At 37.6% G+C, this 24,635-nt stretch overlaps 1 protein-coding gene across 1 annotated transcript in view; it reads right to left on the bottom strand.

The window, feature by feature from the left end:
- Chm (CHM Rab escort protein) overlaps positions 1-24,635 on the bottom strand; it is a 136,270-nt gene that overhangs the window by 81,337 nt on the left and 30,298 nt on the right. Inside the window, exons 3-4 of the mRNA XM_021153427.3 lie at positions 9,857-9,929; positions 8,476-8,600 (exon numbers count right to left, since the gene is read on the bottom strand). Of these exons, the coding sequence (XP_021009086.1) occupies positions 8,476-8,600; positions 9,857-9,929 (198 nt within the window). The remainder of the gene's footprint in view (positions 1-8,475; positions 8,601-9,856; positions 9,930-24,635) is intronic.

Genomic DNA, 24,635 nt, shown 5'->3' with positions numbered 1-24,635 from the left:
AATGAAGTCCCCACATCCCCATATTCTTTTTATGTTGTTTTGTTTTTTGTTTTGTTTTGTTTTGTTTTGTTTTTCAAGACAGGGTTTCTCTGAATAGCCCTGACTGTCGTGGAACTCACTCTGTAGACCAGCCTGGCCTTGAACTCAGAGATCTGCCTGCCTCTGCCTCCCAAACAGAACAACAATGGCCTGTACTGTAAGATCAAGAATCGACAAATGGGACCTCATAAAATTGTAGAGCTTCTTTCTGTAGGGCAAAAGACACTGTCAATAAGACAAAAAGGCCACCAACAGATTGGGAAAGAATTTTTACCAATCCTAAACCCAATGGGGGACTAATATCCAATATATACAAAGAGCTCAAGAAGCTGAACTTCAGAAATTCAAATAATCCCATTAAAAATGGGGTACAGAGCTAAACAAAGAATTCTCAACTGAGGAATACAGAAGGGCTGAGAAGTGCTTGAAAAAATGTTCAACATCCTTAATCATCAGGGAAATGCAAATGAAAACAACCCTGAGATTCCACCTCACACCAGTCAGAATGGCTAAGATCAAAAATCCAGGTGACAGCAGATGCTGGCAAGGATGTGGAGAAAGAGGAACACTCCATTGCTGGTGGGATTGCAAGCTTGTACAACCACTCTGGAAATCAGTCTGGCGGTTCCTCAGAAAACTGGACACAGTACTACTGGAGGATCCCGAAATGCCTCTCCTGGGCATATATTGTCAAAATGTAATGATAACTTCAATGAAATTTAATTTAAATAGCAACTGATATCATTAATGATACAGCAAGACTTTTCCTAAGTAGGTAACAATAGTGGAGAAAGGACTTAAGTTCTATTACCTCATATCTCATCACTTGAAAGATCCTAGGCAAGACACTTAATATCACATAAATTGATCACCTATGAAATAGGTGTAAGTCTATTCACAGTGCCTTTCCTAATAGTTATAAGATGAACTAACTTATGTGAAAGTATTTAAGAAAGCTCAAGCTTCCGCCCAGTCCTTTCTGCTGGAGCAGACACTTGACAGGTCTGCTCCAGTGAAGACACCATATCTGGACCCATCCTAGAGGACCAGCTGCACTCAGAGCGGTTGGTAAGAACCACCACCACCACCATACCTCCAGAGTCCCAGAGCTGCTGCTGGGAGCCCGGTGGACTCAGGACCCATTACCCACCAAAATACCCATCCTCCTGAATACCACTCCTCCTCCATACCTTCTGCCCTTTCCTCTGCCCAGTACTTTCTGCTGGGGCAGACTCTTGGCTGGTCTGCTCCAGTGAAGACACCATATCCTGACCCATCCTAGAGATCCTGCTGCACGCAGAGCAGTTGAGGAGCCGCTACACTCAGAGCAGCTGAGGATCAGCTGCACTCAGAGCAGTTGAACAACAGCTTGACAGCTCCACTAAAGACCCAACAGTCTGAAGGCCTCCCAGGAGATCTACTACAGCTGGGGCAACAGATCAGTAGCTTCTCTGATCCTCTGAAGAGCCTACAGTTGGATGGCCCACAGGTGGTCTCAAACAGCCAGAGGCACAGGCCTACCTGGAGACCTGAAGCAACCCAGGGACAAAAGAGGCAGACTCCAGACAGTCACCCAGATCAACAAACACCAGGGATATCCATAAAGGCATAAACAACAGAAGCCAATATACATGCGCATCATCATCAGAACCCAGTTCTCCCACCACAGCAAGCCCCGAATACACCAACACACCTGAAAATCATTAATCTGTCCTAAAATCCTATCTCATGAAGATAATAGAGTCCTTTACAGAAGATATAAATAACTCACTGAAAGAAATACAGGAAATCACAGGCAAACAGGTGAAGGAATCGAATAAAGTGATCCAAGACCTAAAAGTGGAAGTAGAAAAAATAAAGAAAACACAAATGGAGGCAAAACTAGAAATGGAAAACCTAGGAAAGAGGACAGGAAATACAGATGTTAAGTATCACAAACAGAATACAAGAGATAGAAGAGAGAATCTCAGGTGTAGAAGAGACGGTAGAAGAGATTGACACAACTATCAAAAGAAAATTCAAAACATAAAAAACACCTAAACAAAGCATCCAGGAAATTCAGGACACAATGAAAAGAGCAAATCTAAGAATAATCGGAATAGAGGAGAACACAGATTTCCAGGTCAAAGGACCTGAAAATGTCTTCAATAAAATTATGGAAGAAAACGTCCCCAACCTTAAGAAAGAGATGGCCATAAAGGTATAGGAAGCCTATAGAACACCAAATAGATGGGACCAGAAAAGAAAATATCTCTCGTCACATAGTAATCAAAACACTAAACGCACAGAGCAAAGAAAGAATGTTCACATGTCTGAATTTGCTTTCATTTTGAAAATCAATAAAACTAAGATGACAACTTTCATCAAAAGTTCCATGCCTAAAGATTAAGCTAAGAAGTGACAGGATAATTAATTACACTGCACAGATAAGATGGGATATGGCAACTTCTTTTATTACAGACTATGATGAGAACAGCATGAAAATTGAGCATAGCAACTGATTTACTCAGTAGCTATCTCGTACATTAAGTAAAAGAGATATTATGTAGTAAATGAAATCCAGTATCCAGTTCTGGACAATCTGAAAGCTGAAAGTCAAAACATTTCATTAAAGGTATAATCAATGGTTAAGTAAATCTAATATGGTGGGGGATATGTAAAGAAAGAACTTCTCTTTTGGAATTCATCCTACTTTGACAAAGTACTAAATACAATGTTTTCGACATCACAATTTGGTGAAGTTCCTAGTTCTATAGGAAACATAGAAGCGTAGTTCTAGCTAGCTGGTGAAATTCCTAGCTCTATAGAAGCATAAAAACATACTACTATTCCCAATTTTTGCTAAAAACCAAAGTATTTTTGGAGTTCCACCAAGTGTAAAGCTGATATTTAAAAGTAATCAAGAACTAGAAACTCCTAAATACCCACATAATTTCTCTGTAAAGAAAATTCTTTTAACCAAAAGGACAATATTCCCATGAAATTAAAACCTTATATTGTGGTTCATATATAAGCAGCATTTTGTAAAAAGATAGTCCACTGCCAAATAAAACTTTAGAATAACAGTTCAATTTTAGTACCTCAAATGTATTTGAAAACCATGAAAATGTATCTGCTAAATAAAAGACATTAGTGGATTGTAAGCCCACAAAAGAAGCTTTTAATTATAAAATACTAAAATGATTTTAACACATAAAGGAGAAAAAATCAGCATCAATAGTTTTTATAAAATGTTTACTATCAAAGTAGATTACACAAACTAAGTCTAATATCACTTATAATGCTTATTTGGATTTTGAGGACCATTATAGATGGACTGTACTTTTAAAAAATTTATCCTAACTAAAAAATGCTGACTGCTTTGTATAAATGCACTTGCTTTAATAATTGTCAAAATGTATCTGTAACTTAAAGAGCTTAGAGATGTTAATTCTATTGTTACCTAATATCACTCATCAATTAATGGTAATAAACAGGGAACATTTCCAAATGAATATGCCACATGAATACCCTGTAATCCTTTACATAAGTTAAAAAAACAAAACAACTGCCAACAGCTGGTTAAGTTATTCAGCACAGGTGTTCACTATTTTTCACCTTTTGCACATTTTCTTCCCTAATATAGCATATTACAGAAAGTGTGTTTTTACTTTTAGATATAATTTTGTTCTAAGGCCATCCATTTTGATTTGCATAGTATATTATACTTTCCAGCTGTTTAAACCTAAAATACATAAATATTCCATGACTACTCAAAAGAATTATAGATCAGACTACACAAACTGTTCCAGAAAATTATATTAACCTTGAATTTTCTGTATAATATATTGTAGAAATGTCTCCAGTTGTGTCCAGTTGAAATGTTTTTTACACATTATAGAATACAGCTGAAGTATCAGCCTTTCCTTACATCTATCCCAGAACAAAACTTCATATGGTTAGCAGCTGGTAATGCCAGCTCCCTACTCAACCATTAGGTCCTTCTTCCTTCTTATGAGATAAACTGAGTTCATGACAATTTATCAGACAGAAAGGTTCCCAGTCCTAGGAATGAATCACAACTGACCAAAAATTTTTGTTGTAACTGTATTTCACATTTGGTGTGATGAATTTAAAAGTGTGCACGTACGTACTTGAGTTTTACCTAGTTAAGGCAAACTCCTTTGAAGACTCTTGGTAAAAACTGTCTATAATAATAATGGTTACAATAATGATCTCCCATTTTCTTTTCTGTACAGAGGTTTTTGGCACATGTGAGAACTTGACTGGACTAGTGCCAACCAGGAACCATCCAGCGACCCTGGATGGAAAACTAAAATACTCTAACATGCAGAAGCTAAACAAGCTACAAATCCTCTGTCGACCTGCCCGATTCACTCCTATCTACCGACTTGTTTCAACAACTTTTAACTGTCGTGCTTTCACATCTAAAACAAACCTACTCTACACCATGATAAACAACTTGCTGGACACTGAAGGAATGTATCAGATGTATTTTTTATTTCTTTCTTCCTAGTGGACTAATGCCACTGATAATATTGTTCAAGAGGTTTATTGTTTGTTTTTAGAGTTCAAAATGAAGAAGTGGAGTTTCAGATTCCTATCACAATAGAGTATTCGGCTTTGATATCATTATCAACCTACTAAAAAGTTTGTTCATTTAAATTTAAGAAACATTTTCATTCTAGTTTAACTGTATATCAAAAAGGGGGAAATGATAGTCATTAATATTCAAAAATAGAAAAATAACATGCTGTTGACATATGTTTACAATAATAAAAGTCCTTCTTACTAGATTCAGTGAGCAAAGGCCACTTGCAGCTAGCCAATACTGACAACCTGAGTTTGATCCCTGGCACTATATGGTAAAAAAGAAAGAACTGACTCACAACAAGTTTTTCTCTGATTTCCACACATGTGCAGGCAATTACACACACACACACACACACACACACACACACACACACACACACGCGCGCGCACGCGCGCGCAGAAAGAGAGAGAGAGAGAGAGAGAGAGAGAAAATAAGTTTATTTTCTTAATAAAGAAAAAAACGTGAGTATGAAATTAACATGCAATACTTTTTTATCTAAGAATTATCTGCATTTGTGTGACCTGAGTCTATACAAGATTTAAAGCTACAAATAATGGCAACTTTACTTCCCCGGTATAAACTAAGAAATATTCCTGCACATATAAACTACAATCACAACAAACCAAAGATACTGGAATTTCACCCGTTCTCATGAGTTCAAGCCACAGTGCTGGGTGGCATAGCAAGATCCTGTCTCACAAAACCAAAACCCCAACTGAAAAGAGGTTCAGTGAGCACAGCAGAGAACCTGGACTTAGAGGGCTATGAGTTCAATCACCCACACTATGATCTCCACCGCTCACTAAACTTCAGTTCATCCTCTTGTAACAACTCATGCACGTGAATGGAGTATTATAAAGAAAGGAAGGCTACAGCGAGTGCTACAAAAATAACAGCCAACAACTGCATGGACGTTTTCTTCCTTCCCTTTCATCAGTTAGTTGTTTAGCTGCAAAAGATCATGTAATGGAGAGACAACCTTTGAATAGCAAAAGCATTACAAGGTTCCAAGAGGCAGGATACAGAACAAAACTCTGACAAAGCAATCTCTAAACTTTCCTAGAATCCTACGTTGACATGAATGATGTTCTGAGGAGTGAGACTATCAACCTAATCCTCATATCTCACACAGAAAACACTCAAAATGGGTCATGGAAAAATATGCGTAATTTGTAACTACAGGAAGTCTCCTGGAAGTACACCCAAATGAAGATATCTCCTATTCAATGCAAAAACATAATCCAAGAAGGGAAAATGAATAAATGGCACCTTATTCATATCTGTCAAACCTGCTGGGCAAAATATCCTGTTTAAGGAGGAAGAAAAGAAAAGTTACAGATAGAGGAAAGTATTCTTAAACTATACTTACCAAAGAACAAATATCTACAAAAAGAATTCTGGGGCTGGAGAGATGGCTCAGAGTTTAAGAGCACTGATTCCTCTTCCAGAGGTCCTGAGTTCAAATCCCAGCAACCACATGATGGCTCACAACCATCTGTAATGAGATCTGATGCCCTCTTGTGATGGTTTGTATATCCTTGGACCAGGGAGTGGCACCATCTGAAGGTGTGGCCTTGTTGGAATAGGTGTGACCTGGTTGGAATGGATGTGTCACTGTGTGTGTGGGTATAAGATCCTTACCCTAGTTGCCTGGAAGTCAGTCTTCCACTAGCAGCCTTTGGATGAAGACATAGAACTCTCAGCTCCTCCTGCGCCATGCCTGCCTGGATACCGCCATGCTCCCTCTTTGATGATCATAAACTAAACCTCTGAACCTGTAAGCCAGCCCCAACTAAATGTTGTTGTTGTTGTTTTTTTTATATAAGACTTGCCTTGGTCATGGTGTCTGTGGTGAGGATCTTATACCCACACCCACAGTGACACACCCATTCCAACCAGGTCACACCTATTCCAAAAAGGCCACATCTTCAGATGGTGCCACTCCCTGGTCCAAGGATATACAAACCATCACACCTCTTCTGGGGTGTCTGAAGACAGCTACAGTGTACTTACATATGAATAAAATATTAAAAAAAAAAAAGAATTCTGTAACCAACAAGAAAAAAATCAGTTCACTTTAAAAATATGTAAAAGGCATCAAGAGTTCAGCCAAAACACATATGAATGCCAAATAACTACAGAAAATGATATACAAAAGAAGCCATCAGTGAAATTCATCCTAACTTCAAAAAAGTGGGCTGAGATGTAGCTCACCTGGCGGAGTGTGATCCCTAGCACTGCATCAACCCAGGAAGGGTACACACCTGTAATCTCAGCTCTCTGGAAGGATGAGGCAGGGGGGCCGACAGGAGCTCAGGGCTAGCCTAAGCAACATAAAAAGATCTAGTGCAAAATATTCAAAGATGAGTTAAAAATAAAAATCAACAGTGCTGTCCCATTGCTCTACCTCATTTCCAAAAAGAGTAAGAGACCGGCCCCTTGCAATGGATAATGGGAACATAGAAAGCTAAAAAGCCTGTGTATAGCAAAGAAAACTGTCAATCAAGTGAAGAGGCAGCCCACAGAATTGAAGAAAACCTTAGCCAACTATATTTCTGACAGTATTAGGATAGTGTACACAACAAACTCAAACAATTTAACATAAAGAAAACAAAACTAATTTTAAAATAAAGCATCTATTGCTAGTTTATTTGAGAAGCATCTATATTTACTTCCATAGTGGAACACACAACAGAATATAAAAATTGCTTTTTGTCTACATTCTTTGTATTTTTCTTAAGAACTTATTATTTATTGTACGTGTGTGAGTGTTTTGCCTGCATGTATATATCATGCACACCTGGTGTCCAAGGAGGTAAGAAGAAGATATCAGAAATCTTATAACTGGAGTTAGGGATGGTTGTGAGCCACCATGTTGATGCTGGGAATAAACCCTGGGTCCTCGTAAGAGTAGCAAGTGTTCTCAACAAGTAAGGCACCTCTTCAGCAGTCAGCCTATGTTCTAATACCACTCAGGACCACCTGGCCAAGGTTGGCACTGGCCCCTGTGAGCTTATCCCTCCTAAATCAATCATTAAATAGCAAAATGCCTGCATAGACTGGCCTACAGGCTAGAGGCATTTTCCCAATTGAAGTTGGGAAACCCCTCTGGAGATTCCTTTTTTTTTTTCCATTCTTTAATATTTTTTTTTGATTTTTAATATTTTTATTACATATTTTCCTCAATTACATTTCCAATGCTATCCCAAAAGTCCCCCATAGCGCCCCCCACTTCCCTACCCACCCATTCCCATTCTTTTGGCCCTGGCATTCCCCTATATTGGGGCATATAAAGTTTGCAAGTCCAATGGGCCTCTCTTTCCAGTGATGGCCGACTAGGCCATCTTTCGATACATATGCAGCTAGAGACAAGAGCTCCGGGGTTCTGGTTAGTACATCATGTTGTTCCAACAATAGGGTTGCAGATCCCTTTAGCTCCTTGGGTACTTTCTCTAGCTTCTCCATTGGGAGCCCTGTGATACATCCAATAGCTGACTGTGAACATCCACTCCTGTGTTTGCTAGGCCCCGGCATCGTCTCACAAGAGACAGCTATATTTGGGTCCTTTCAGCAAAATCTTGCTAGTGTATGCAGCTTGTGTGGAGCTGACAAACTAACAAAAACAGCCCGATTATAACACAGGATTGTTACAAAGAGAAAATGAAGTGCATGACATTGATGTTAAATGTTATTATAGCAAAACCAGAGAACACTCAGGGTTAGAGCTGAAAAAGGCCCGAAAGCCAATGTATCGATTTCACTATTAGCAGCATCCTTATTACTCAGGTCTCCTGAAGAAGTGTGAAAAGGGGGAAATAATGCTATGTAAATGATTTTCATACCTGGCATAACAAAATACTTCTACATGTTGAATTGTTTTGTCCTTGCTACTAAGAAGAATAGCTTCTTCATTTTCAAGTATCTGTTCTTGCCACATTGAGTTTTCAGTCACAACATCACTATTTTCCTAAACAAAACACAGAAAAGGAGTTTTAACTAAATTGAAAGGTATGAACTAAAAATTCCCAAGAGAAATTGTATCTTGTCTTAAATTCATGTTTTTATTTGTAATCACATCAAAATGTAATGGCTTCCGAATAACTGAACTGACTCCAACAGTGTGCCAGCTTCAAAGGAGGCAGGAACAAAGAATGCATAAAATGAATCAAAAGCTAGCTTTGGTATACAGGTGTCTATGAGGCCCTGCTGGGTCTGGAAAATGCTGTTCTCCTCAAGTTATCCACTACCTCTGGCTCTAACATTCTTTCTGTTCCCTCTTCTGCATAGATCCCCAAGCTTTGATGGGAAGGATGCGATATCATAAAGACATCCCACTTAGGGCTGAGCATTTCATAGTCTCTAACTCTCTGAATGGTGTCCAGTAGGCCACACCCACTTCATGCAACGATATTTGATCTATAACCTCTTTGCAACTTTATCACCCATACTTTTGTCTTCAGGAGAGCCACTGCTGATACACTCTATTAAATAATCAGTGAAAGCAAGCACCATGCTTATTAGACTAATTGAATGCTATAAACAACAATTCTTAGCTAACTGAATAGTTTCCTGGAATATTAGCATCTCTTTTCCCAACCTTCTCAACTTATTTGAGAGACAGCAGGTTCTAAGTTATGTAAGATAGTCTCCGGAAAAGTTTCATTTCAAGCCACATATACCCATTTACATAAAACAAGTCTTATATTAAACGTTAAACTATATAAATACCATGAATAAATCTCTACACTGTATAGCCAGATAGCTCTAAAACTCTTCTTTATAGTAGGTACTTAGCTGAAGTATTAAGAAGACACTTTAGAAAAAAAAAATTCTGAAAGTCAACTTTTTTTTCTCTTTAGCTTAAAAGATTCTGCCACATGATAGAAGCATACAAACCAGAGACTATTCCACACTGTTTTCTTCTTCAAATAAGTGATAGTATATATAACATCATAAAACATCATAATGCAAAGAACAACTAATAAAAATTGAAATTTTGAGATTTTAGAATGGCTGGTGAAATTTCTGTGAATGGTTTTGTAGAAAGTCTTTCCTTATACAACACTAGCTTAAGAAGTAATTGCATGCGCTTTTGTCAAATAGGTGAATGAAAATAAGGTATCTATCTCACATGACAGAAACAGAAAATATTTCATCAATGAATGGACATTATATGACACAAGATATAACATAGCGATTTGCAGTATCCCATCACAACTTTACCTGGTATTCCTTTAGCCAGGACAACAGTCCTGAAAAGCTGAAACTGGCCCAGTTTCCTCCATAGTAGCTTCTTCTGTAACAATGCAAATAAAAAGAATGTAAAAATCAAGTCACTGATCTCCATAAACTAAGCCATCATTGACCTTTCACCTCACATTATTTTCCAATATTGCTGTCCCAAGTATTCCAAAGCATATTGTTGAAATAAGAGGAAATGGTAAATGGGAGGAAATGGTTATTTTCAGATCTCAAAGGCAACTTTTTCTGATATAAAAGCTTAAAAATTCCTTGCCTTCCAAAGAAATGAAAGTTGTTTTCTTCAGAAGTCATAGGAAAACTCAGTTTCAAATGACCAGCATAGTGAGTTCCAGTACTGATCCACTAGAATAGTTAAGAGTCACAATGCTGGGAACTGATGGGATGGGATCTGAAGGTTGATAAACTTTCAAAAACGTATGTCAGCTTCTTTTAAAATGATACAATTACCCTATGATCAGCACCTGTATGCCTAAGCAATCACATAAGAGAAAAACACAATTTCAAAAAAATGTCTTTTCATCAAATTATTAGACCCAAAGTGATAATATCATTAACAGGAAAATATGTAAACAAGTTCAGCTATATCCACAGATCATATACTTTTTACCAACGTAAAAAGATAAAATACTGACACGCACAACAAGATAGGTCAATCTCAAAATTATTATTCTGAATGAAACCTTAAGACACAAGGAATATATTCCATAATTCCATAAATGTGGCATTCGAAAACAAGCTAAATTAATCTATGGTTAAAACAATACATGAGTGTTTGCCTCAGAGTGGGAGTGTTAAGGTTTAAATTATATAAATATATACATTTTAAAAACATATCTAAATGATATACTTAAAATCTGTACATTTCACACTATGTAGAATTTAACTTTGAAAAGAACCATAAGCAAATATTAAGTGTTTACTAATAATGTGAATGCTAAAATTCTGAGTGAAAGAAATTAGTGAAATATACAAATCACTAATACTGAAAGATGCATGGACCCCAGAATGTGTATGTGGATCATTATGTGATGTAGAGCAATTACATCCAAATGGCCACCGCAGAACCTCTGTAGTGGACTCACAGGTACTCACAGTACACTGGCTTTGTTTTGTTTTTCCAGTTTTCTTACACTTGAAGCTTATTAGGGTAAAATATAGGAAAAACAGAAGCAATCTGAGTTTTTGAGCACTGACTACAACGTGTCAATTTTTGAGGTATTTTCATCTAATTATGAAGAGACTAAGAAAACTCTCAGTAGAGCCACTCTGGTGTCACTATTAAGTGACTTGAGGTCAGTTCCTGGTCAAAGCCTATTTTTCTCGCCTACACTTGCTCAAACGGTTTTTGACAGAGCTATAATTGGCCCTCGTATTTTTCCCTGAAGCTCCCATTTTCAACTTTTCCTGTTGATTTGTTCCTAACATCAACATCTGGTGATCTCATCCAATTATGTATGTAAAAGGTGAAGCATGGTTTCCATTACTGTGGTCTCTGACAAAACATGGCAAGACAAATATTAGAAAACTCACTATAAAACCAGAATATTCTGGCAAAACTCATTTTGATATCTCTATGGTTTTAAATATGATTTATGACATCTCTTAAAGATATTAGATATCAATATCAAGAAGACCGAAAGAAATAGAAAAAAAATCAATATGACATTCCAATATGATCTCTGGAGCAAACTACAATAGACATGATGGAAATTAAGGCCACAGGATGTTTTGTTTTACCTTCAAAGATATGGCTTTAGAACTGTGACATTTAAATCTAATTTATAAAATGTTTTTCCATTATGCTTAAAACTGATTCTACAGGGGGAAATAAGACTAGGTAACTAGTTTAGATTTGTAAGCCTCAGAGACATGATTTAAAGACAAAGTGAGGATGAGGGGGAAAATGGTACAGCGTGTTTCTGCCAATTTTGTATCATTACTGCCTCTGCACATCATGTAAAGGAGGAAGCACTTGACGAGGGAAAACAAAGTATATTTCTGCTGTTAGGAACAGTTTCTGACGGGGAAAAAGACTCTGGGAAATCAGAACATATATATTCATGATATTGAAACAGGAAACAGAAAGCTAGATTCTAAAGTCCTCTAATGTCCCAATATAATTAAGTGTCCTAAAAGTCTTTAGCAAAAATAAACAGACATAAAGGTATAATAACAAGACAGCCCCCTGTGTTATAGTACTATATGTGAAATGTTGATCTTAAAACTGTACAAAATATCATTTTAATTTTCTAGTTTCATACAGCCTACCGCAAATACCAGCTAAGTTTTTCTACATAAAAATAAAAAGATCTCAATAACTGTATCAATTAATACCAATCAATAAATAAGAATGCTGATGACACAATAATTCAAGATATTTCTTCAACTTTCCATAGGTTTTATATTACTTTGCTTCATTTTATCCAACAGAAAATATATAACAGGCAGAGATGATAACCATTAAATACATTAGTCAGACTTCATTAATTAAGCACCAACCCCTTTCTTTTCCATTTGCCATAATTATAATTCTTTACTGACTATTCAGTAGTAGGGACAACCACAGGATGCTATATTACAAACAGCTTCTATAAACAAGCCCCAAAACACTGACAAAAGACAGAGCTACTGGCATTCAGACACATTCATCTGGGAATCATTTTACTTAAGAAACTCATAGTGGAAAATACATTCAGACAGGTACGCAAGAGGTTTAAAGATTGCTCAGTGAGAAAGGGGGCCAGCCTAGCTCAACTCTAATAATAACCCTCTCTATCCCAATGTCTCACAACTCCTTTTCCTAGGGCAAGACTAATAGCACTTTCCTTTGACAGCATTTTATCTTTCCAGGTTTGTTTTCAGAAGTATTGTCTCTTGGATCTCCAGCACTTTATGAGAAAATACAAAATGCTTCTTCATTTTTATAGGTGAGCCCAATGAGACTTGCGACCAGTCAAGGCAGCACAGCCCCGAATGACAGAACTGATATTCCAACTCAGTTCTCCCAAATACTAAGCCTGTCTATACCAACACACAAATCAGCAACTTTTAGACAAGGAAACATTAGTTAGTCCTCAAGACAATGGTAGCTAGGGTAAAGACTAACATTCACTTACATACTGAAATGCAGCTTTCCTCTAATTCTAAATTCTACTTCTACAAAACGAAACCACGGACTGGCTACTAACAGTTGTCTCAAAGGAAAAAGGCCTAATGACAAAATAAAAATGGATAACACTAGGTTTCAAAACGTTAACAAGAAATGGTTTTCTAGTGCCAGGGCTTCTCAACAGTATTCACTATTACAATATCTGCTGGAGCTTTCCAAGAGAGAAGACAGCTCTATATAGCATATCAAAATGTAAAATGAACAATGAGCACATTTTTTTTGAGAATTTTGAAGGAAGGGCATTTAACAACACATTTTGAGAAACGTTAGCTCAATTCATATTAAGGGGAAGGAAAGCCCATATACATTGCACTTGGCATTGTATATTCACTCTTTCATTTAAGTACTTTGTCTAATTCAGTCAGCTAAGAAATAGTAAAGTTGGAACTTGAGCCCATGGTATAACTATCCCAAAGCTTATCTCTGTCCCATAAATATTATCTACTATAAACTACAGGTTTCACATCTTTAAAATTACAAACATAAGTAAACCCTAGACTGTCTTACAAGGAAAAGCAATGGTATCTGTTTACAAACTTCCAGATGGCATAAAGTCTAGTTTTGTTTTGCTTTGCTTCATAAAAACAGTATAATAATATCAACACAGTCTATTTCTAATGTCAGAGCTGGGGGGACTATTTATTTCTAGGACCCAAAATTTGATTTGGTCTCTCAAATTCAGAATGCACAAACAGAAAAAAAAAAACAAAAACAAACAAACGATTTTTGCCAGCTAGTATTGGTTTGCTAGCCATTAATGAGTACAATGTACCCTGTAAATTAAATAATGGATCAAACCTGCCCTCCTTAGACAGTGTCAGTCTCAGCAAAAAAAGGCTCAGTTCCATTTAAATTTGTTGGAATCCTACAACATCATGGCATGCCAATATCATTCTGTTAACAAACTACATGCCATAATTCTAGGACATAGAAAATATATTGAACTTGATCCCTAATAACACAATACTTCATTTAGCAAAAGTTCAACATACATGCCATACATGGAAGTTGTCCTCCTTCCACCATTCCCTACATTCTTAGACAATTAGGTTGGACCTCCATGATAAACTGCAGATTAATTCTAATATTAGAAGATGACCTGGCCTTTTCTTCGTTGTGTTTGCAGAAACAAACATTTTATGCACTTATCATATCACTTAACACTCCTCTACTGATGACTCATAAATCGGTACTCCAATCTGGGCTCCTCTGCTCATCTCCAAACTCAGATCTGAAAATGTAAACTATGAGCAGCCATCAGCTTATTACACATCTCCCATTCTTAAACAGCCAGCATGTACTTCAATTCGATAGATCCAAAGGGCAAAAATTATTTGTCAACAGCCCCAACTGTTTTCTTTCCTCATTTCAACAAACAAACAAACAAACAAACAGAAAACCAACAAAAAAAACAGCACTATTATAGTTTTCGATGATGGAAAAAATAAACTTGAACTTCCAAAATAGTTTTTCAAGTATCAACTATAATTAGCTTGTCAAACCTCTTCTGTCCTTCCCAACCTTCCCTTCTAGTGTCTTACTCTAATACTCCAGGTATGTACTTACCTGTCTTAATGTATTAGTCTCACCAAAGCTTTTCCTACCTCTAGCTTCTTTCAATGCAACTTCAACACTAAGGCCACTGTGATCTGTCTGGAGAGACTCCATTATGTCTTTCTCATGTTTAAAGATGTCTGATGGCTCAGTAATGTTTATGGAACCAAGTACAAAATCATTAGGATAACAAAATGGTTCCCAAGGTAATAGCAACTTCACTCTACATGTATCAGTCACAAATTCATATTCAGCTCCAGCAATGCCTGACTGAGCCAAGTGCCTCCACGCTGCTTTTATTTGTAATATTGATTGCCTATACTCTGCTAATATTCTAGTCCATCACCATCACAGTACTAGCCAAACTATTCCAAATTCTCACCTCTTCTGAAGTTCTGAAGGAGCCAGAAGTTCTCCAGCATAAATAATCACAAATAATCACACACACACACACACACACACACATATATATATATATATATGAATAACAGTTTTCTTCTTAATGTGGTAAAGTTTTCTCTATTTTCCTGGCTGTTTATGGTATAATTTTATTCACAAAACCTTCAAAATATATAAATTTGTGCTATCTGAGTCAAATATCTCTATTTTGGTAGAGAAAATTGACTTACACTTTTCTATACTGTCTAATTTATTTATACTAATGTTAAGATAGAAACTAATATGATCACTCCCATTGCAGTAGTCGCCTATAAACAGTGGTTCTCACTGTTAATCCCCTTCCTTTTTTATTTTTCTTTTATTTATTTTTTTGAAAAATTTTTTTCATATAATTTATTCCGATTGCATTTTCCCCTCCTCCAAGTCCTCCTAGACCCCACCCATCTCCCTACCACCCAAACCCATACCCTTTCTTACTCTTTCTCATTTGAAAACAAATAGGCACCTTTTAAATAAGGAAGGAAAATAATAAGGCAAAATAAAATAAAAACAAATGAACCTGCATAGGAAAAATAAAAACAAAAACAAAAGAAGAGAAAAAAGCCAAAGAAAAAGCACAAGAAAAACATAGACACGGGGACACACATATTCACAGAGAGAGAAAGCCCATAGAGAAAAAAAAATGGAAACCATAATATGTAGCAAAATGCTTGCAGAGAAGAAAAAATATGGACTTTGTTTCGGACATCTACTGCTGGGGTCTGCGCTTAAGTGTGTTTTGCATACCACAGTGAGACTCCTTAAAGAAACTAATTTTCCTTTGTGAGTGCTTATCAATAAAAGATACCGTCTAGGTTAGGGATAGGAGCACAAAAGCAAACAACCTAACTTTGATTTCCACAGAGGAATGCTACTCCAATGAAACTTCACAGTAGAAGTAGTTTTTGAATCAATACTGGTTTCCTTTTTGATGAGTCAATAATCATTGAACACCTAGAGTATTCTTTTTCTTTCATTAGAGAAGTAACACATTATTTTATTTAACTCTGTTCATGTACAATTTAATTCCAGAGCAGAAAAACGAGCACAAAATTAATGTGACAGACAATTGCAGATGCAATATCTGAGGTGATTCAATGAAGTAAAATTATATTAACAAAACCTGCCTCTAGTAAGCAATCCACCATTTTCCATGAAAAGAGTAAGGCAGAGCTGTCAATGCCATCTACAGTGTCTTATATCCAAGGTAAAATAAAGTCAATGGGGACTGTCATGGCCACCTCTACTCACTGAGCTCTCCAACCACAAAATCTGAATGATGTTATGTTTTATTATTCTGCAATAACTCTGATTTCTTCTTCATGGAGTACTATTAAATTTAAGATGTTTAAAATCCATATCTGCTACTAAGGTTAAAAGCCAACAATGAAGGCAGAAGTTCCCCTCATGGTTTCCAAGGACTGGAAATCTACATGATGAGTTAAGTTGGTTCTATAACCAGCTTCTTCCATGTATTTCTTGAGAAGCTGTAAGTCTTGACAAAGCAGAGGTGCATTCTCACAGTGGTGCCACACCTACTAATAACTACGTTGAGAAGACATGCTGATTCAATGGTAAGGAAAGAATGAACACAAATGGCCACACTAGTACCTATCTCTCCTAGCCTTAGAAAGGTCGGGAGGTAAGCATCCTAACTTGAGAGGTGGAGAAGTTATCAGAAATACTGATAATTTTACATGGCACAATGGAGATTGAAGCCCAACTCTGGTTTTTTGTTTTTTGTTTGTTTGCTGGTTTGCTTGTGTTTTCCTTCTTTTTAAAATTAAATTATTTTATTTACATTCCAAAAGTTGCCTCCCTTCCTGGTCCCCCATCCTAACTTCTTCACCCCATTCTCCATCCTCCCCCATGCCCTCTCTGCCGCTGCGACAGTGCTCCCCCACCAACCAACACACCCTCACCAGCATCCCTCTTCCCTGGGGCATCAAGTTTCCACAGGACTAAGGGAATCCTCTCCCACTGAGGCCATATAAGGGAGTCCTCTACTGCACATGTGCTTGGGCCCATGAACCTGCCCATGTATAAAGGCCAACTCTGAAATGACAAACGGCCAACATTGCATTAACTTCTAAGATATCAAGTGAGATCAATTTTCCTTTTAAGTCTCCACATGATCTCATTTAGTTGTATAGTTTGGGTCAAATATTTACCTATTTTAAAGGCTCCTTTTTATTGTTCCATCATTGTCAGTGTTCCAGAATAACATAATAGCACTATATATATATATATATATATATATATATATATATATATATATACACACACTGTAACACTGCTAAATTTTATTAATTTATCAAACAGTCAGTGAAGAATTGCTATGTTCTAGATACTCTTAGGCTGTGAGGATGTATACATGAACAAAGAATGACCCCCTGAATATCTACAAATAATTATACCATGTGAAATTTTATATTAGAAATGTTACAATCTAAGCATAGAATATACAGGAAATGTAGGACACTATGAAAACACAAAACCTATTAATAATAAAAAGAGCAGAAGAAACCCAGCTCAAAGAGACTGAAAAAATATATATATATATATATTTGGTCTTTTGAAGCAGGATTTCTCTGTGTAGCCCTGGCTGTCCTGGAACTCACTCTGTAGACCAGGCTGGCCTGGAACTCAGTAATCCATCTGCCTCTGTCTCCCAAGTGCTGGGATTAAAGGTGTGCACCACCACTGCCCGTGAAAATATTTTCAATTAAGTCATACATGAAAATTTCCCTAACCTCAAAAAAGGAGATCCCTATCAAGGTATAAGAAGAAAACAGAACACCAAATAGACTGGACTAGAAAAAAAAAAAAATCCCATGGACCCTGATCTAGCCCAGCCAGCCAAGACAGCAGGAAAAAAGGTTGCAGAGAGCTGGCCCTGATGAGTGTGGAATTGCTGACATAACCCCTCATATGCCATGTGGTGGAGTGGGGTGAAGGAGAGCTGCTCTCCCCTACGCCACCCATCATAACACTTCAGGCAGAAGAGCTGGCCCTGCCCCTTGCTGGCTCACAAGAGTGCTCCCTGTACCTTGCCTGGGCAGCATAGCAGAGTTGAACCTGGTGGCATGGAGGTGGGTGAGCAGGCCCTTAAGGGGATGAGAGTTAGAAAGTGCCAGCTATGACACTAGATGAGCTAGCAAGGGCAGAGCTGGAGAGCTTGCCCTGGTGTTGTGGGTATGGAACAGTTGGTGGGCTGGCCAGCTCAGCTACCACCCAGACCCAGATCCAGATCCAGGGCTTTGAGTTGGCCCACCCTAACATCTAGCCCATCACTGAACTGCTGGAGCATATGAAGGTGCTGAGCCTGCACATCCAAAGGGATCTCCATAACACGGGGCAACAAGAGGCTATCCAAGGAGTCCTGTTGAAGATCCAGTATTGATAATGTTGCAGAAGCCAGACGCCTTGAACCAGACTGACAACTCCTTGCAATGAACATTTGTAAGTAAAGATGTGTGGACAAAAATGTATACTGTGTGACAAACTGTGACACACTACAGCTTCCGCAACAAGATGGTTTTTCCTTTTGGGGGGAGGTTGTAAGAGTGAAGGGCAGATATGGGGGGACAGGGAGATGAGTGGGATTGAGATACATGACGTAAAATTCACAAAACAGGAATAAAAAGTTAAAAAAGAAAAGAAAAAAGAAAACCCTTATGGTACATAATAATCAAAACATTAAATGTACAGAACAAAGAAAAGATATTATAAGCACAGGGAAAAAAGACAAAGTAACACATAAAGGCAGAACCATTAGAACAGCACTTCTCAAACTGTGGTCTAACATCAGAAAATACGGATATTTACCTTACAATTCATAAAACTAGTAAATTACAATTATAAAGCAGCAACAAAGATAATGGTATGGTTAGGTTCCACAACATGAGGAACATTAGGAATGTTGAGAACCACTACATTAGAGGAAAACTTGACTTCTCAAAGGAGACTCTTAAAAATCAGAAGGACCTGAACAGATATTCTATAAGCTATGAAAGATCACAGATACCAGCCCAGACTATTATACTCAGAAAATGCATTAATTGCAATCAGTGGGTTTAACCACTAACCAAGAAGCTATCTGCAGCTGATACTTGAAGGCAAAAGGAAACTGAGTTTTCTCCAATGGCACCTATCAATTGCACTTCAGGGCAGGCCCCACACCCAGGAATAGTTTCCTAACACAAAATGAATTCAATGGTATTTTTGTGGACATCATTTCACTTGGCTTTCCTTAAGCGTTCACTTTATTTGTTTTTATTATTATTACTATTATTATTATTATTTTGATTTCCATTTTGTGGAAGTTTTTGCATTTCTTGGTGTGTGTGTGTGTTTGTGTGTGTGTGGTGTGTCCATTTTTGTTTCTTGAAACACTGAGAGAAAAATAACAAGATGTTGGGTGGGGGGGTTAGAAGGATATGGGGAGAATTGGAGGAGAGAAAAATTATAATCAAAATGTATTGCATGAAAATTTTTTCAATTAAAAAAGAATGAAAAATTTAACATTTATAATGAATGAAGGCATGTGACACTGAAAATGTCAGAGACATTAGACTCTCTATAAAATTTTTATAATATACATTTGTTTTAATGAAAGAATTGGAACTGGAGAGATGGCTCAGTAGGTAAGAATGCTTGAGTACAAGTATGAGAACTTGAGTTTGAATTCCAGGGAACCCATAAACAAACAGGTATGCAGCACACAAGCACATACATACTCACTTATGACCCCAGTGCTTTGAGGGGTAGAGAAAGGAGAACTTTTTCTTGCTGGTGGCCAGTCTGAAAGAGCCTGCCTCCAAGGCAGAGACTAAGGAGAATGGGTCTACTGATGACCATCTCTACATATCTATGACCTCTATACATGTACAAACAGACAAAAGCACACAAATATCATACATACACATATTCTCTCTGTGTATGTGTGTCTATCTGTGCACCACTTCTCTCTCAGAATCAAGGAAAGAAAATGAAAGCTTTTTTTAAAAAAAGAACCAAAATGCAAGCACTAAGGCTGACACAAGAGAAACACCAAGTTCAAAGCCAATTTGGACTACTCAGTAACCCTGAGCCAAGCACTGGGATATCTAGTAAGACCTGCCTGGTTTCAAAAATAAACAAGCAGAATCATCTCCAGAAGCGAGTGTCACTTTATAAAACTTGAAAGCTATATTATCTATAAAGATGCATCTTAAAAACTATTAAATTTAAAAAAGATACCTGTAACATAATTTAAGAAGTGCTAGACACTCATTATTATTGACTCTGCAGGCCATGTGATCCCTACTACATGCAGCTACTTCGATTATGAAATGTGTAAACATGTATAAGCATATAAAAAAATGGTTACATATACAATAATAACACTTAAAAGTAGCCAATCTATAGGCCACAGCTAGCTTGTAACTACAAAACAAGATAATAGGGAAGATATTACCCAAAATGTAACATTAAAAGGATAAAAATGAAAATAGAAAGATACTTTAAGAGGAGTGAAAAAGATAGTATGAACCTGTATGTGAAATCAGTTCATGGCCCCACACCTCTGGCCTCCTGTGCAAATGGGCAGCCTGTACCCTGTTTCTACTTACCCCAGAGCTTTTCACCAACCTTTAAACAAGATCATGAAGCTACCACATAGCATTTCACAAGATAAACTATCACTTGGCTTCTACTTCCAACGATAGCACCCAAAGAAGTGCTAAGATCTGCAGTGATGCCATCTGCTACCGGATGGATTTTCACACAGCCTCCATGGTCACTGAGAAATGAAATTATTTCCCAGACAATCTACTCTTCCTTCATAGCAATATGAAATATTCCATTCCAGGAGCAATAAAGGAGGCTGCAATAACCTTCCCCATACCACCAGCAGAATGATCAGCAGTCGATTGACTCAGGAAGTGAACAGTAAGTCAGACTGGCAAAGCCAATGCCAGACCTCCATCTTTAACTGAGTGCCCATAACCAACCCCAGGATATCAGCTGATAGGCATATAGGGATATAGCTCAGCCATACCCCTGTCTACCCCACAAACTAGGCATCTAAAAGAATGAACAGAAGTAACATTGAATTCTTTCATATCCAGAGAGCAAATACCAAAAAAAGATATCAAGATTACCTACTCTTTGCCCTCTAAGCCACAGGCAAGTGTTTCTAATCTCTATTACTATATCCCTTGTTCCAAGTAGAAAAAGAAACTACCATCAGCCAACACAAGATGGAAAGAAAGCATCCAGTGATTTGACAATATGCTTAGAGCTCTCTGGAAATGTAGTTTAAAGATAGAGGACCATACAGGGTACATCCCTGGAGGAATAGAACTCAGTAAATAAAATATAAATAAAACAAGTTAGATATTAGTACTTGCTATTCATAAACAGGACCAGTTCAGATATTGTCTGTTTTCCTGGAGTGCTTTAAAATACTGCCAGCCTAAAAGCAGGCTGTCATGTAATAAATGTGTTTGCTTTGGTGGAGACATTCTTTAGATTCTCTGAATTGGAGTTATAAGGCTGATATTAAAAATCAAATCTGTTCTATTTGTACTTTCTAATTCTGACTGAACTTGTAACTCTGGACATGTAATGAAAAAAATCAAACCCATGTCCGGAGACAAAATGATATAATTTGTACTTCTTGGATAATCACTAGTCTATCTTTGTTCTGTGAAACCAGTATAAATAAAGAAGCAACCTGACTGCTAGTCAAACAGAGCTGCAAGATTTCCCTGACCATAGCAACTGACTCACTTCTCTCTCTTTGACTCCTTATCTCCTCTAGAGAGACTATATCAATGGTCAGGGCGGGCCCCAAACAGAAAGAGGTCAACACTGAATATATTCACTAAAAGGCTGAAATGATAAAAGATAGAAAAAACAATGGCAAAGCTAAAAATAACATTGCAGAAATATATCTGAATATTACTGAGTTACAACACAAAAATCAACAAAATGCAGTTTAAAGACAAATTGTCAAACGAAGGCAACAAACTTCAGGACAGAAGTTGTAGCTTGCCACTTGACCATGTGCCTATTATACATAAATCCCTTAATTAGATACAAAGCAATTTCCCTACCCCACCCCCACTCACACACATACACACAGGGGAGGAAGGGAGGGAGAAAGAGAAATATGTGTGCACACTGTGTGTGTCATATACTGCTTTTATTTATAAATATTTTTATTACGTATTTTCCTCAATTATTTTCCAATGCTATCCCAAAAGTCCCCCATACTCTCCCCCCCACTCCCCTACCCACCCATTCCCACTTTTTGGCCCTGGGGTTCCCCTGTACTGAGGCATATAAAGTTTGCGTGTCCAATGGGCCTCTCTTTCCAGCGATGGCCTACTAGGCCATCTTTTGATACATATGCAGCTAGAGTCAAGAGCTCTGGGGTACTGGTTAGTTCATAATGTACCACCTATAGGGTTGCAGAACCCGTTAGATCCTTGGATACTTTCTCTAGCTCCTCCATTGGGGGCCCTGTGATCCATCCAATAGCTGACTGTGAGCATCCACTTCTGTGTTTGCTAGGCCCCGGGCTAGTCTCACAAGAGACAGCTATATCAGGGTCCTCTCAGCACAATCTTGCTAGTGTATGCAATACTGTCATCATTTGGAGGCTAATTATGGGATGGATCCCTGTATATGGCAGTCTCTAGATGGTCCATCCTTTTGTCTCAGCTCCAAACTTTGTCTGCTTTTTAAAAAAAATGGTACACTGTTCTGCTTTCTTTTCTATGGTGATAAAACCCTGACCAAAAGCAACTTAAGGGCGGAAAAGGTTCATTTGGCTCATATTTCCAGATCATAGTCCATCAGATAGGGAGGTTAGGACAGGAGCTCAAGGGAAGAACCTGAAGTCAGGCTAGCTTATGAGTACATGCATTACCTAGTAATAGCAAAGTCACTCACAGACAAGGCAGTACAGCACAAACTAGAGAGGAATGCTGCTTGTTGACTCAACCACAGACCCATGTTTAGCTGGCTTTCTTAAATAACCCAGAACAACCTGCCCAGGGAATGGTTCAGCCCACAGTAGTCTGGTACTCCTATCAAAGCAATCCCAATTCTGATCTGATCACTAGCAGTTACTGAAAAATGAATTAAAGCTATGATAAGTTGTCACTATACAACTATCAAAATCATTGAAAAAAAAACAAAAAACAACAGTGACATTACCAAATTCAACCAAAGCCACAAATTGGATCATTCATTCATTGTGAGGAATAATCTAAAATGGTATAGGCACTCAGAAATAGTTTCTCAATATTTCTAGAAAGCTAAACATGAAATTAATATATGGCCCAGAAAAGGCAATCCTAAGAAAAGACCTTATATTCACATATTCTCTCTCTCTTCCCCGTCTGTCTCTGTGTGTGTGTCTCTCTCTCTCCGTTTCTCTCTGTCTCTTTCTCTCTGTCTCTGTGTGTGTGTGTGTGCCTATGCATGTGCATGTGCCCGTGCATTCACACGGTAATTTTATCTGATCTCTGGAATCAGCTCAGATGCCCATCACTGAGTGGATGTTTAAACAAGCGATTGCACACACGTAACAAAGAATACACTCTTAGTCACTGTTCAATTGCTGTGAAAAAACACCGTGACCAAGGCAACTCTTACAAAAGAAATAATTTAATTGAGGCTGGTTTACAGTTTCAAAGTGTTAGTCCATGATCATCAAGGCAGGAAGCAGAATGACAAGCAAACAGGCATGAAGCTGAGAGCTTACATCCTCATCTACAGAGAGGCAGAGAGGCGAGCAGACAGGCAAAGAGATTACCACTAGGCCTGGTGTAAGCTTTTGAAACATAAAAGTCCACCCCCAATAACACACCTCCTCCGGGACCACACTGACTCCAATAAGGCCACATATCCAAGCAATTTCACTACCTGGGCACTAAGCATTGAAACAGATGAGCCTAGGAGAGACATTCTCATTCAAACAATCACAATTACTAAAAGATTTTTTTAAAAACAAATTATTGGAAACATACAACATGATAAGATGCAGGGAATTATGCTGTCTAAAAAGGGGCAACATCCCCAATTTACCGCCAAAACCAGATTAGTGCTCTATAACCACTACACATAGATAAATCAGTTTTATTCAATAAAGTTCATTTAATAGTCTATGTAAGGACATAAAGCAGGTAACAGCAGTAAGCCAGATATAATGGCATACATCTGAAATCCTAGTACTCCGTAGGATGAGGGGAGTGAAATCCAAGTTTGAGGCCTGTCTGAGCTAGATAGCAAGATGCTGTCTCAAGTAAAAACAGAATAAAACGTAATGGTAACTGCTTCTGAAAGGTGAGACTGGTGGGATACAGAGAGGAAAAGCAGAAAGATGCACTAATACTTCCTTTACTTTTCTTTGATCTTTAGTAATGAGAGTTGTAATAAAAACTACCTCAACATGGTGAAGAATGGTATGTGTGTGTGTGTGTGTGTGTGTTTCTTAAACCACACCTCTAAGTAATCAATATAAAGAAAGCTCATAACAGGTATTAGAGAACATTAAGAATTTATGTACACAGTTAGTATGAATAT

Source organism: Mus caroli, unplaced genomic scaffold (assembly GCF_978045245.1).
Source record: "Mus caroli unplaced genomic scaffold, Mus_caroli_1 scaffold_5, whole genome shotgun sequence".
Classification (NCBI taxonomy): Eukaryota; Metazoa; Chordata; class Mammalia; order Rodentia; family Muridae; genus Mus; species Mus caroli.
This window is presented reverse-complemented; position numbering and strand designations above follow the sequence as displayed.